General features: G+C 35.7%; 1 protein-coding gene and 1 long non-coding RNA gene across 2 annotated transcripts; one reads left to right on the top strand and one right to left on the bottom strand.

Moving 5' to 3' along the window:
* Positions 1-4,510: 4,510 nt before the first annotated feature.
* On the bottom strand, positions 4,511-13,715 carry LOC131536513 (E3 ubiquitin-protein ligase TRIM35-like). Its single transcript, XM_058769488.1, has 6 exons — positions 13,084-13,715; positions 12,563-12,658; positions 11,242-11,472; positions 11,145-11,167; positions 10,943-11,064; positions 4,511-6,156 (listed from the first exon to the last, which is right to left on the bottom strand). The coding sequence occupies exons 1-6, from the start codon at positions 13,477-13,479 to the stop codon at positions 5,672-5,674; spliced, it is 1,353 nt and encodes a 450-aa protein (XP_058625471.1). The 5' UTR covers positions 13,480-13,715; the 3' UTR covers positions 4,511-5,671.
* Positions 6,202-13,394, top strand: LOC131536594 (uncharacterized). The gene is made up of 3 exons (XR_009270010.1): positions 6,202-7,067; positions 7,158-7,279; positions 13,264-13,394. It is a non-coding gene; the product is annotated as an uncharacterized LOC131536594 (long non-coding RNA).
* Positions 13,716-15,558: the final 1,843 nt, after the last annotated feature.

Raw genomic sequence — 15,558 nt, 5'->3', positions numbered from 1 at the left:
ATTGTTTGACAATTTTCATAATAAAAAAACAAAAACAAACAAAAAAAACCTTTTTATGTAAAAAAACAAAAACACATGTATAGCCACATTCTCCAAAATTGTTTAATTATTTATTTATGACAGACACAGCAATGCATCATGTTCTAGATCATCATGTTTGTAGTGTGTTCAGGGGATTAAAACATACAATATATATTTCAGACCTACTGGAGTAACAGTAAATAATAATATAGTAAGTAACTGTAAATGTGTAACGTTGCATGAGCTCATTATAACTTAGTGTCATATCCATATAAATCATTATTATGTTTTCTATGGCTAGGACCTGCAGTTCCTAAAAGGATTTAAGTTTACTACTAGACTAAAAACAGTTAAAGTCAGCAGGTGCATCAGACAGCCATAGACACAATAAACACCTAGACGCCTCATCGGCCGCTCGACCGCACGTCAACGGCGCCGCCATATTGGTGCAACTCTCCATAACTCTCACCCCGGGACAGAAGAAAACACACCTGACTCGACGGCAGCTTGGGCATCTACAGACCCTCGCACATTAATAACAACAGATCTCGGGGGATTATCTTTCACAGGTGAGACTGAACAGTTTCTGGATGTTTTTTGGTCATTTGTAGCAATATGTTGACAGCTTAGCCACCAGTGTCAGACTATTAATAGCTAACGTTAGCGATATCACTAGTAAGCAGTGAGAGCTGAGACTTTATAAGAAATCAAAGTTTAAATGAATTCTTATTAAGTTTTAACTTATATTGTAGTTCATATCATAAACTAAATTGTGTTATGAGCACAATATGCACAGAGAGCACTTTGACAAGACGGTGTCAGACTGTCAGTATCAGGGATGGAGCTGAAGCATCTCTCTTTAATTTCACTATTCGTTTACAAAGAGTAAGTTTATCATCACTTGATTATATATATATATATATTTTTTTTAGCCAAATGCAAACAGGACAAAGTAAGCCTTAAGGAAAGTTGAAGAAAGCATGTTTCCTACATTTCAAAGAGACTAGGCTACACCTCCACAGCCTAATGTTGTATTTGTACTCGTTAAAACCCATCGTTAATGGACAGAATGACCCTGATCATATTCAAACCACTCTCTCTCCCCGGAACAGACTCCAGGAGCATGTTTAACCTTTGTAAGGGTAACTTTTATAACAATATAATTACCTTATTAAATGTTTCTGTCGTTTTTGTCATATATTTAAAAATAACCAGTTCTTCAGTCAATCACAATACTATAGACTGCATTTAAAATGATTTACACAGGCTGTTTAGTGCTGATCATGTACTGTATGTGCATTTACACAAAAACTGCATAATGTAAATAGCCTAGAAATGAGAAACACAGGAACTCCTTAATGAGTGAAGCTGCAATATCATGACAAAATCATTGTTTATTATTTTTTTGGGGGGGGGGTCATATTCTGGTCTGTGTTAAACATAACTGTACTTTGACATTTTGTTGTACAACGTAAACTGCACACACTCACACCCCAAACATTCCTATGTAGTAACATATATTAAAAAATAAACGACTGTTTCAAAATGTGTGTTTTCTGCATGAGTGTGTGTGATTTGCATTGTAGAGCAAAATGTCAAGCACCGTCAAGTTATTTACATTATTTTACTCATTCATTGAAAAACCTCATTAGAAAATATAGGAAAATCTTGAGGCAAGCAGTGGAGAATTAGTCTTTATTAGTCAGGTTTTGCTGTCACAACTAATATATATATATATATATATATATATATATATATATATATATATATATATATACATATACACACATATTTATATAAAATACTCAAGGAGCTCATTAATTAAACACAATTTGGAATTCATGGCCACAATTTTTGCTTGTCATTAGTTGTGTCTTTCTTTGTTTAATAATTATTACACAAATACCATTATAAAACTGTACTTTTCACAATTATTTAATTTACTTTATAATTTACTATTAATTTATTCTTCATTATTGTCTATTCTGTATTATTCCACCCTTGATATTACATATTCTACTTGCTATTATTCATCTGTTGTTATTTATTTATTATTGTATTACACATATAATTTGTGCTATTGTAAATCTATTATATCAGTTATGTTATTGTGCTGTTGTACTCGCTTTTTAATATATGTAACTGTGGTTTTACTGGATCCATGAAGGATTATCAGTTACATTTGTTATTGCTTGTTGTGGAGTTTATATCTGTATAGAGTGCTATGAAAATAAAAATCAGACTACCAGTGTGAACCCTTTTTGATTTGTATTCGCTGGTTTTATTCAATTTTCTCAATGATGGTAAATTATTAGTGCTTAAAGATGTATTATTTTGATTTTTTTCCCTCACTATTTCAAAGGGAACGAGCTGTGTTCTGATCTGAAGCACGAGAAAAGATAAAATGTTGGGGTTGAAGACAGAGAAAGCAATGAAACAACTTAATTGCATTTAATGTACATTAAAATTATATTTACATGTATATGTCACAGTTATACTACAGCAATATTAGAAAAATCCATCAAATCAACACGAGTGTGAGCTTTTACAATTTCTTAAGAAAATGATTAATTTTCCAAGCCTAACTAAATAACTGGAGGCAGAGTTATTTTTAACTCCATGTAAATCACAAACCACTGAAATCGGTTGATAAATGTAAACGTTATCGTGTTTTTATCCCGAAAAAACCGCAGCTCCCCCGTTTACCTGCATTTGTTTTTAAGGCAGTCTTGCCCTCACAAACATGGCGGACGTGTTGATGAATCACAGCGACGGACCGAAGCGGCCAATGAGGCGTCTAGGTGTTTTATATGTTTATGAAGACAGCGCTGCGTCCCGCTTCAAAACACACAATATTTTTACACTTTTGTGAATATTCACCGGTCAGGGTCTTTGGGAAAACGATGAAAGGCAAGATTTGTACTGTCACACTGATAGTTTTTGCAGTGGATCGCCCAACATTGCGTTCTTTTATTCCACTTTGACTCTCTTTCGTTGTTATTTGGTCTGTTTCTGTATCTGTGTGTTATTCAGTTGGAATTCTGAAGCGCCACCTACTCGCTGTTTGTTACCCGAAACACAGCAGAGCTTCACCTCTTGGTCTTCTACTCTTTGCAGTAAGTGAAGTGATAGACGCTGAATTTCTCCTTGTGTCTGAATTGTCAAATACACACACAGCTGTCACAATGTTAACCAAACAACAAAAGATGTTTAATAAATGTATGTGTGTTAAATAAAACTACTGTAGGCTATTTGAAAAGCGAGTGTATTTAACCCATAAGAACCCCAGTTTCTTCTTATAGGAACATTATGGGGCATAAAACAGACCAAACGGACCACTTATAACATGTTTCTGCAGTTGTTTTTGAAATACAAACCCTCCTCGTGAAAGATCTGTAATGTTACATACATATGACACATTGGGCGTTTATGATACATTTTTCATGTTACATATATGTTACATTGGGCGTTTATTTCTCAATTGAAAAAAAAAAAAAACTTTTTTGCTAAATAAGTTTTTTTTTTTTTTTCTGTTTATTTGCTTTTCCACAACATATATCAAAAATATTACTTTTCTGGGAAGATAAAACAAAAACCTTTTTCAGAAGTAATATAGTTTTTGCATTTTATTTGCTTTGCCACAACATATTTCCTTTTCAGGTATATGGTTTAACCAGAAATTAATTTTTAGATTTTTTTTTTTTTTTTTCACAACTTGAAAAATGTGCAAACTGAATAAAAATAAATAAGTACCTCACACTGGAGGTCATCATGTTAAACATGTACGTAGATCTGTTAAAATATGCTTTGAAATGAGCAGCAGAAAATATATAACACTAAAATAATTGAATCAGCTAAATTAATTGAGCAGCTTATTACCTTTTTTACCATTTTTCTTAATGTGACAAATACATCACGTCAAAATTCCTCCTACTTTTATAAGGTTAAGAGCCCGATGTGACATATATGTCACCGCAATGTCTTTGTTTTATATCAGTTTGCTCAAGAAACGTATTAAAATCAGGTTAAGAGTAATCTAGGATATGTTATTAAAACATTAGAATTGTTGCATGAGTTGAAACATAACTTTTGTAACAAAAACAAGCGTTTTTATAAATTGCTGAAACTGTAGCATGTGCTAATCAGACAGGACACCATTTTGGAAATGTTGCCATGGCAACAAAAAGTGCACACATTGTCACATGACTGAACCTGGTGTTCATTATACGTCACTTAGAGACTTCCTGAGTTGAAAGTGAGGAATAATGCTTTAAAAAGACCTTTCCAGATAATCACCAGTGTTTGTGACACCGTGGGTTCTTATCTCATTTATATCTCTATCGTATTTGTCTAATGCTTTGTACTTTGCTTTTAAATAAATAAATAGATAACTCCAGCGTGAGAGATCTGGTCACCTGACCCCCGAGCAGCTGAGATTTATTAACTACATTATCAAACAGTCTCTTATTATTGTGACTGTCATCTGTAATAAATGCACTGATATTTTCAGTCAGTTTCTCAGTTTCAGCTCTAGATGACAGTAAAGATGCACTGATTTCACATCAGCAGCTGAAGGATTTCTATTACAGTCATTTATTCATTTACTTTGACTTCATCTGGAACTGTTTAAATTCATCTGAATAATCACACGATATATTGTCTTCTGAAGATCTGCTTTATATCTGAACTTAAAACTGAATTTATTTGTTCATAATTTAAGAAATTTGCAACATTGATGCTGTTATTTTCCTGTTTATTAATATAAAGCTGCAGAATCAATCTGTGTTATATAAAGCTCTATAGAAATAAATATGACTTTAATATTTGAATATTTCATTGCAGGAACAAAAAAAACAAAAAAAATTTTTTAAATCAGATTTCCCAGACTTTTACCACAATTTAAATCCTAATTATCACGACAAACTTTGTTTCAAACTGAAAATGACTGAAATCATGAAATCACACATTGTTAGTTTATAGAAGCGATTATTAATATTTGTTGTGAAACTGATTCAGACTTTATCAGAGATTTCAGTTTCATTTGATCATTTGATCTGAGAATCAGATTCATAAACAGCTGAATCAAGTATTTCTGACTAAATATTAATATTTCATTCAACATTGTTGTGGATCAAGAACCTTTTACATCCATTTACTTCAATAAACAGACAATAATTTAATCTCTAGAACTGAAATAAACAATTATTCATTTACAACAAACACTGAAATGTGTTGAATCGACTCTTTCAGTTCTGCAATACTACACACAATATGATATTATCATGCAGCTTGAACTCGATGAAGACGTTTATAGACAATCTTTGATGTCGTCTTGAGAAAGTCCAGCCTGACGCTCTGAAAGTAGTTTGAAGCGGTTTGAAGTGGTTTTAAAGTGTGAACAGTTTTGAGTCGCTGCTGTTTCTCTCAGACACACAAACACACAGATCACTGACAAGAGCGCTGCTACACGGTTGCTAGGGTGTTCTGAGTGAACCCTTCATCACGTTTTAATAATTTTTCATTTTTAAAGATGAATAAATGTTCTTGTTTTCTGATCTGATGTTCAGATCAACAGTCTCTTACTCGTGTGATCTGGATTAAATATTGAAACATGATGAAAGATGAAAGCAGGAAGATCCAGATCTACAGATTACTGACTATTGATCGATAAGATCCTCAGAGAGGAAGAACACCAGAAGAAAGGGAAGAGTGTGTGAGTGAAGGAGGTTGTGAATGTGTGTAGATGTGTGTTAGTTACAGGATCAGAGAATGACACCCTTCCTCCGTCATAGTCCAGATTCACTCTCACACGATCAAGCTTACGTTTAACACCAAAACCAGAACATGGAGACACTCCGTACCACACACACCAGACATCAGTGTTATAGAAACCCCGTCCCTTCCTCTGGTTTGATGCTGTAGTTACTCCAAGACTCCAGGATAAACACTGTTTAACCTCCACATCCCAGCAGTGTGTTCCTGAGTTAAAACCCTCTGAACCCAGAACACAGGGATCACAGTCAAATCTCTCTGGATTATCAGGAACAGGTTGATGACCGCTCCGTCTCACACTGGTCAGATCATCAGACAGAAGGAGATATCGATGAGCCGTGTTTGGATCCAGAATCACAGGAGCTGATGAGACACAATCAACAGATGCTGTTATTCTGATGTTCATATAATGATCAAGAGTGAACCCAACACAGATGATTATGAATTATGACACTCGTCCTGTTGATCAAACACATCAGACATGTTCCTCTCATCACTGTCAGTCATTCTCTGTGTGATTTATCAATACTGAAAGTTCAATCAGAAACAAACTCAAACATATTCATTTCATTCACGCTCTCATTTATATTAAATTTGTGCGACAACGGGTCTTCGCAGGCCCGTCGTCAGGCGAAAGGGTTCACCCAACCCAAAACAAAATGATGGCAATACTCGCAGAGATGTTAAGTGAAAAAAAAGATGACGATTTATTTACAGTGCTCGAGAGGTGAAACAATCCCAGTAGAAAAATGACCAAAGCTATATACAAAGTAACAAAGAAAACACTGTACAAAAGAACAAAACAAACGGATAAATATGTGTATATATACACACGCAAACTTTGAAAATTGCTCACGGCACCACAGTTGCACGCTCGCTCGCCAGGTAAACTGACCACCTACCCTGGTTTGGGGCTCCCTTTTATAACTCAAGCCCCGCCCCCTCGGATTAAACCAGGTCGAGGTAAGTATAAAAAGGTAAGTATGTACATATTTACAATAACACACAAATATACATAACTATAACATCCACTCCATGTTTTCAGATGTTAAACAAAAGAATATATACAAAAATAACAAAAATAAACAGATTGCAACAACAACTCAACATTTCCTACTTCCCCTTTAAGACAAACAATGGACGAGTCGGCTTCCGGTTGCTTCACACCAGCGCCACAAACTCTGGCACTATGTAGCCAGGCCACTGGGTGGCGCTCAGGTTAGCCGGCCGATAGAAGGACCGACTACACAGACACAAACAAACACTGAACACAGGTAAGTTTACAACACAAAACAAAACCAAAAGAAGACAAACAATAACTTCAAAATATACATGTGTGTATGTGTGTGTGTGGTTATGCGCAGCGTGGATCACTGTCGGGGATGGAGATGGAGTGGATATGTTTGCGTGTATGTGAAACCAGTATGCTAATGGCGTGCGTGTGCACCCACATCGCCTCAGCAGGGAATTACAGAGGAGGAGTGAGGTAAGATGCAGTGTGTATGTGCTGCGCTAACCGACAGGGACAGGTCACTTTGTCACAAAATTATAGTGATTACACATGATTTCATATTCAAATGAGATAATAATACCAAAGAAATAATGTTTATATCTTTATAATTTTCCTAAATGTATCTCTTGTATAAAACACAAATCTTTTTACTCAATGCTGCCTAATTATTAAAAATAATAAACAGTAGGTATTATTGCACAATAATGAAATGAAATAATAATAATAACAACAACAATAAGCTTGCTGGTATTAACAAAAACTACAACTAAAATTACTCAGTTATTTATTTAATCATTAAGTAATTAAAATAAAACTAAAAATAAATGATAAATATTAGACGATAATCTAAAAAAATTAAATTGAATGATTAGAAAAGTTGCTTTGGCAACAACTCAGAATAAAATAAATCAATGTGAAGTATTCAAATGACTAAAACTAAAAATGAAATATAATTAATTATAATTATACATATTAAAAGGAAGCTAAATATATTTTTACAATAATAAAAGGACAAAACGCATACAAATTATTCATATATTCATATATATATATATATATATATAAAAGGTCCGCATGCGCGACCAAAATTAAAAATGTGTAAATAAGTTCTGAGCGCATTTGTGTATGGACATGGTTGTCAGCTGTTAATGAACAATTAACACTTTAGATCGACAAACTGTACTGTATAAGATTTCTATTCAAACTGAAGCATAATCTGAACCCGCCGTCTTCAAAGCTAAACTGTGACATTCATTCACTGACGCTCTTCATCAGCAGCTGAACCCGGAAGCGAATAATACTTACTTACCGGCAACCTGCCAAAATAAAAGCTCGCTGAGTTTACGTTTGAAAATGATGAAAATTAAAAATTAAAATAATGGTAATAATAAAAATAATGATAAAAATATTAGCATTTTATTTTTAAGTTTACTATGAAATAATTGCATTTGTATGTAATACACCCTTTAAAAAAAAATTAAATTAAATAATCACACTTGATTATTTAGTTTATTATTTTTAGTTAGTTATTTTATAAAAAAAAACAAATAAAAAAAACAAAACAAATAAAGTGCAATAATATTATTATCACTATTATTAATACATTTTTTTATAGTTATATTTCATGGGTCACACTACATGCCCGTGTGAGGACCAAACCAAATCTCTCATATGACAACCAGGCTGAAAAACTTATGTGCACCCCTGTGTGTATCAAAATCAACGAAATCAATCAAAATCAATGAAAGAGCAATAATATGCATTAATTGTATAATAAATAAAAAGAAAACAGATAGAATAGAAAAAGAATAAAAAGAATAGAAGATAGTGTTTTTTTTAAGAATAGAATTAGAATAGAGATTGCTAGAGTTAGAGGCTCAAATAAAGATGGAAGAGATGTGTTTTTAGCCGATTCTTGAAGAATATTCTTTATATATATTCACTAGCTTTTCTAATCTTTTTCTATTCTATGTTTTCTTTTTATTTAATATTCAATTAACAAAAGTAATGAAGGCCTCTAACACTAGCTCGCTCTATTCTATTTCTATTCTATCTGTTTTCTTTTTATTTAATATATAATTAATGCATATTATTGCTCTTTCATTGATTTTGATTGCTTTCGTTGTCCTCATTTATAAAAGTGTCTGCTAAATGACTAAATGTAAATAAATATATATATATATATATATATATATATATATATATATATATATATATATATATATAAAATTCAAAATATTAATTAAAAATTAAATATAAACAGCAGTAATCATACGGAAATAAAATATTTTTGTGTAGAAATGTTTCTGTCCGTCTGATCAAATAAAGAGTCTTAAAAACTGCTGAAATCACTTCTGTGTCTTTCGTGAGACTGAAAATGAAAGTCAAGCGCACTGAATTCTGGGATTGATTATTTCTAAAAGCAGGGGTGTAAAACACGAGTAATTTTACTTGATTACTGTACTTAAGTATTATTTTGGGATATTTGTACTTTATTCAAGTACAGTTTAAAGTAACTACTTGTACTTTTACTTGATTACTTTTATGAAGGAAAAACAGTACTTTTTACTCCTTACACTTTTATTTCAACTTGAAAAGTACTGATTACATGTTTATGTGTTTATTTTATCTCACACTCATTAAATATGTGACAGAAGCTCAAACCTGCCGCTAATGAGGTTTGTTTTCATGCATCGAGCTCATCCTTCGTTAAAACTTTCATCAGATCAATTCCTGGCTTCAGAATGTATTTGCCGTCAAATATGAAGAAGCATATGAAGATAAGCTCAGTTTATTCATTATTTATTCATTATTTGTGTCTGTTTTGATGAAGTCATTAGCTATCTGTGTACTATATTGACTGAATGCACAAATAAAATCAGTGATAAGAATTGAAATACAATTCATGTTTCATGATTACTTATTAAATTAAATGTTGCAAAAATCTACAAAAAGTGTGTAAATGAAGTGTGAGTCATGTTTAGTGATGTTCTGGGAGTCCATGAGTTGTATTATAATGATATATTGAGAAACTCTTAGGACTGTCAATTAATTATTATTTAATCTAAATGATTATGAAAATATGATTGGCTCATTAATTCATCTAATTAGTCATAAACAATTATATATAAACATCTGCTAGGAAAAAAACAAACTTTAAATTCAACAAATGTCTTATATTCTGTCTGGAATATATTTCTGGCCTCTGCATCACATCTGCCTCATTAAAGGGAACAAATACAATTCTCTCATCATTTACTCACCCTCATGCCATCCAGATATATATGAATGTCTTCAGATGAACACAAAGAAAGATGTTTAGTGCATATAATGCAAGTGTACAGGACGCTTCGAGAAGCACACAAAGTGAACACAACGCTAAAGTAAAAAAGAAAGTATTTGTGTGTTTCTTCACACGCCTGTGGTTCTGCTGAAGAAGACATCAACAGAGGTTATGAGTTACTGTCGTCTTCTCTTGGTGTAGTTTTTGAAGCATCATCTTTGGACATGCCGTACACATGCATTATGTGCAGAAAGATTGATTAATTTTCTAAAACTCTTAGTTTGTGTTCTTCTGAAGAAAGAAGTCGTACACATATGGATGACATTAAGGTGTAAAGCATGGATGTTTTGTGCTCCACTGTGCTGCATTTAATTGTTGTTGTTGCACTGATAGATGTGTTTGATCTGTGCCACTGCATTTTGATTTCTCCTTTAAATTAAACTTGTGTATATCTGTCTGATAAACATTTTATGCAGTTCATTTTGAAGCAGTTTCACTTTGCATTGAGAAGATGGTTCAAAATGATGAAACAAGAATCTCCTTTTTTGTTTGTTTTCTTTTGTTTGTTTACATCTACTTTTTTAATACTTGAGTACAATTTAAAATCTTACTTTTTTATTTACTTTTATTCAAGTATGTTTTTGGCCATTTACTTGCAGTTTTAATTAAGTACAATTTTCACAGAGTATCTGCACTTTAACTTGAGTTTAATTTTTGAGTACTTTTTACACCCCTTTCTAAAGTGAGCTGCTGATTTTGGTGCAGTAGATGATCTGGTTCTTCACACATAATGCTGAAATCTGTCAATATTGCATCATTTCCAGTGTGTGTGTATCTTCTGCAGTCAGACTCACTGTTCTGGACGATGTCCTGCATCTTCTTCCAGACTCTGAAGGGCAGGTTGCCCAAGTAACGTGGCACATGAATCAAAGCTCCAGAAGGCGTCTGTGGATCCGGCTGTGATGAGATCTGGACTCTGGAAGAACATTCAGGATCAGAACCGCAGTGGCTTTGGATCAGAAGCAGAGAGACCAGAGACACCAGCAGATCACTCACCTTTCCATTGAGACTGGAAACTCCTGCAGAACAAACACACCATTGATCATCAACAACTCAATCAATCAATCAATCAATCAATCATCTGAAATCAGACCTTCAGAAAGCAGACGTCACTGGCTTTCATCATCTCCTCCATGTCTTTGATTGTGTGTGAAAGAGCTGAGATGTGTCTGTTCATCTCCTCCAGCTTCTCCTTCATCATCTGCTTCTTCTGCTCCTCTTCCTCCCTCAGTGCAGTGATTGTAGCTTCTTCTTCATCTCTGAGAAACTGATGAAGCTTCTCAAACTGCTGTTTAATCTGACGCTCTGTGTGCTCAGCTTGAGACTGAAATCAAACCACATTCACTTCAATCGTCTCCATCAACACACATCAACACAATCACATCATTCAGATCTGAGAGAAACTCAGAGACCGACATATAACGCATCCAGAAGCAGATTGATGATCGTCATTTACACAAATAATCAGCTGCAGTCCATTATATTAATATATCAGATCATAACTGTATCTAGTGATCTACAGCTACAGAGTAGCAACTACACTGAAGTAACTCAAAGAAGTGTTGCACTTGTGTTGCAGTGTGTGTTTACAGGTGAAGTGTCTGTGTCTGTTGGTGTAATCTCCACTGCTACTATTACTGCTGGTTATTCTGTGTCTGATTGTACTTCATTCACTGTAAATCAGAGCTTGGAGTCTCCTGGTTCTATCAGTGAGGAGGTTAAAGAGGGTGTGAATGGTTCTTCTCAAGCAATTGTAGGTCTGCTGGTTAATAAGCCAGATGGGACACATCGTTTTTGCACCGACTATAGAAAGCTTACTGCGGTTACAAAGCCTGACTGTTATCCTTTACCACGGTGTGATGATTGTGTCGATAGAGCTGGTTCTGCTCAGTTTGTGAGCTAATTTGTTCTCCTGAAAGGATTCTGGCAGGTGCCTTTAACCGATCGAGCAAAAGAGTTGTCTGCTTTTGTGACACCTGACAATTTCTACGGCCCAGGATGAAGGGAAGAAATGTAAACCTCTTTCTTAGGTGTTACGACCCCCTGTGCTCTCCTTAGGACCTTCTTTGTCAGTGCACGGGCAGGGATTGTTCTGAGGGGACATTAGGTAACTGTGCACACCTTGGCGATTGTATACCAGCGGCCTTTTCTATATAAAGAACTGGGCTGTTGGTCTTAAAGGAAGGTCACATGCTTTGGTCTCTCTCACACACCTTGGGTTTTCTTTTTTCCTTTTAATATTGATCTTTCATTGCATTTAGACATATATTAACTTTTTTTATTATTATTTTAATATTGTTTATTTTCCCAATAAATTATAAATTATTTAAACCCTATTTCGTTGTATGTCTCCCTCTTTATGTTGTGGTCTTGGAACGAGCTGGACATTAACACTCTGGACTCTGTTTCCTCACCTTGATGTGTTCAGCTGTTTTCTTAAACTCTCCTTTCATTCTTTCTTTTCGTTTAAGTTTATCCTGTAATGATTTCAGTGCTGTATTGACCTCCTCCTAGAATTAAACAAAATAAAAATACATAAAACACCAGTTTACAGTGAAAAAAGATGATACAACAATCCAGTGATATTATCATATAATGTAATGCAAAAGTATTTGCCTCCATCTAGATTACTTCTGTTTTTGTGAACATCTTATACTAATTCAGAAATTAAAACCTGACATAAAACCAAGGCAACCTGAGTGAACACAAAGCACAGTTTGTAAATGACAATGCTATTTATTGAAGCAAAAGAAGTTATCCAATACCAACTGGGCCTGTGTGAAAAAGTATTTGCACCTGTAAGTAATTCCGCAAATCTATGAAACTTTATTGATAATGGAGTTCAGCTGAACTAAACACAACCAGCACTGATCAAATCAACACTTAAACAGGACTTTACAACAACATGAAGTTGGCTAAAACTCATTTCTCTTACCTTATATGAAGGAATAACTTCATCGATTGGTCTGACTGTGTGATTGACGTGTTTCTGAGAAGTAAAACACACTAAACACACCGGCTGTTTGTCCTCCAGACAGAAGAGTTTGAGTTTCTCACTGTGTAAACTGCAGATCTCCTCAGATCCTGATGAACGCCTCTCATTTCTCTCCTTCAGGAACGACTCACACAAGTTTCTTAATGCGAGATTAAATGGAGGTTCATCTCTTGAGGATCTTCTCCTGCAGACGGGACACTCCTGAGATTTCGAGGTTCTCCAGGACTGTTGAAGACACTCTTTACAGAAACTGTGACTACATGATAAAAGAACAGGAGTCTTGAAGATTTCATGACATACAGGACAAGAAAAATCATCTTCAGATAGAGAAGCCATTTTCAGTCTTTGAGCTCCAGCGATCTAAACGTTACTTTCACTTTCTGAACAACAGTTTAAAGAATGAATCACCACCAGAATCACAAACATCTGCTGTCTATTCAGAAACAAACTTCACAAAGATCCTTCTGTAAAGTGTTTCTCTTGGTTCTTCACTGATGACTGATTCTTTATTGCTTTTGTCAGTAGAGAAGAGAGTCAGTGTGACAGGAAGCAGAAATAACACGTCCGTCTCTTCCTGGTAAGAGCTGTAAGAGGGAGGAGTTTATGATCAGGTGACTGTGTTTAAACAAGTCAGACAGGAACATCAGGATTTCTGCAGGTAACATTTAAAAAATTCTATTCAAAATGAACTTGCACTGAAATGTTAAAATAAACTGATATAAACTCTTGGATGAAACTATTATTTTATTCTGGTCCTCTCTCTAAAATGACCTATTTCATAGGTTCAATCGACGCTATGACGCAATGGGAATGTCCTCTGGGTGTGCCGATTGTCTCAAGCTAGTATAGAGTCATGCCAACTCATTGGCTGATGGTGCGGGCACCGCCTCAGCGCTGAAACTATACAGTATGTGTTTACGCCTGTCAAGTTGAATTCTGACAGTACTGTGCAGGGGTCAAGCAGAGTGGGGTCCGTCTCCTGCTCGCATTCCCGTTCTGGTTCTCGGAACTGATTTTTCTTCTAGATCACCCTCCGTGGGAGGTTCCACTCAGAAAAGTTCTGCTATCTCAGCTTCAAGATCTGACCCGCTCAACCTGAAATCTGGAAGCTGGGGGTATGGCCCATATAAGGCCAACTAGCTTTGACTTCTAGTCTTCCTGCCGATGTTCAGGAGACCATCGCTAGTGCCAGAGCCCTATCCACAAGGAGGCTGTATTCCTCCAAGTGGAAGATCTTTGAGTCATGTGGAGGACCCAGTCAGCTGCCCTGTAGGTCCAGTCCTGGGGTTCCGGCAAGAAGAATTTTGCAGTGGGAGCGGCTGCTACTTCCCTGAGAGTTTGTCATGGCATCGCTGCTCGGAGAGAGTTGGATGAAGTTCCCCTGGGGAGACATTGGTTGATCTCCATGTTTATGTGTGGAGTTATGCATCTGAAGCTAGCATGCCCCCTTAGAGTTCCTTCCTGTCAGTGGTCCTGGAGGGCTTAATGGAAGCTCCTTTTGAGCCCTTGGAGGCATGTCCAGAGAGGCTTCCAGGCAGGGAAGAAAGCATCGCATTTCTTGGGAAAACAAACCTCGCTGCCACCAGTGTCTCTGTTCCTTACACTCATCCAGAAACAGCAAGTACAACACGACGGCAGCGTAGGCAAACGAACTGCCATCGCATTTCTATGGCGCCGAAACAGCATGGACTATAACCATACAAAAGTGTTTTGCATTAGATGTAAACTAAATTAAAACAGCGGCTAATAACACACCTGCGCTCTTTCTGAGTCCATCAGTTGTGCTGTGCAGTGGGGTATGTGAATATGGCAGTAAAAAATTAACCACAATTCTTAGCGAATAATAAGAATAATGGAAATTGCATGTAAACGGAGTGGAGAGCTTTGCTCTTGACATGTAAACATCATAATACGATTAAGTTCATACTCTGATTATTGGAAATAATCGCATTATTCGTGCGCATGTAAACACAGTCAGTGTTACAGCCATTGAATGAGCTACTGAGAGCCGATGCAGTGTGGAGATGGGACAAGAGTTAAGACGATGCATTCATGAAAGTGAAAGAAATGCTAGTTGCGGCCCCAGTGCTGGCATATTACAACATGAACACATTACAACATGAAGCCAACAGTCGTCACGGCCGAAGCCAGCAGTTATGCAGAGGTCTCAAACTCAATTCCTGGAGGGCCACAGCTCCAACTCACACCTGCTTGGAGGTTTCTAGTGATCCTGAAGACCTTGATTAGCTGGATCAGGTGTTTGATTAGGGTTGGAGCTAAACTGTGCAGAGCTGAGGCCCTCCAGGAACTGAGTTCGAGACCAATGAGTTACGGAATAGAGGGTGCATTGCTTCAAGAGCATGATGGGAAGATGCTTCCAGTGGCCTTCTGTTCCCGTACTCTCACAGCTGCAGA

The sequence above is a fragment of the Onychostoma macrolepis genome, chromosome 03 (genome assembly GCF_012432095.1).
Source record: "Onychostoma macrolepis isolate SWU-2019 chromosome 03, ASM1243209v1, whole genome shotgun sequence".
NCBI lineage: Eukaryota > Metazoa > Chordata > Actinopteri > Cypriniformes > Cyprinidae > Onychostoma > Onychostoma macrolepis.
Note: the sequence above shows the minus strand (reverse complement) of the source record. Positions and strands in the feature narration are given on the sequence as shown.

Coding starts and splice junctions, on each gene's coding strand:
- LOC131536513 (XM_058769488.1), bottom strand. CDS start 13,479: ATGGCTTCTCTATCTGAAGATGATTTTTCTTGTCCTGTATGTCATGAA. Junction 11,168..11,241: donor GTGACGTCTGCTTTCTGAAG/GTCTGATTTCAG, acceptor TTTGTTCTGCAG/GAGTTTCCAGTCTCAATGGA. Junction 6,157..10,942: donor GCAGGACATCGTCCAGAACA/GTGAGTCTGACT, acceptor GTGTCTCATCAG/CTCCTGTGATTCTGGATCCA.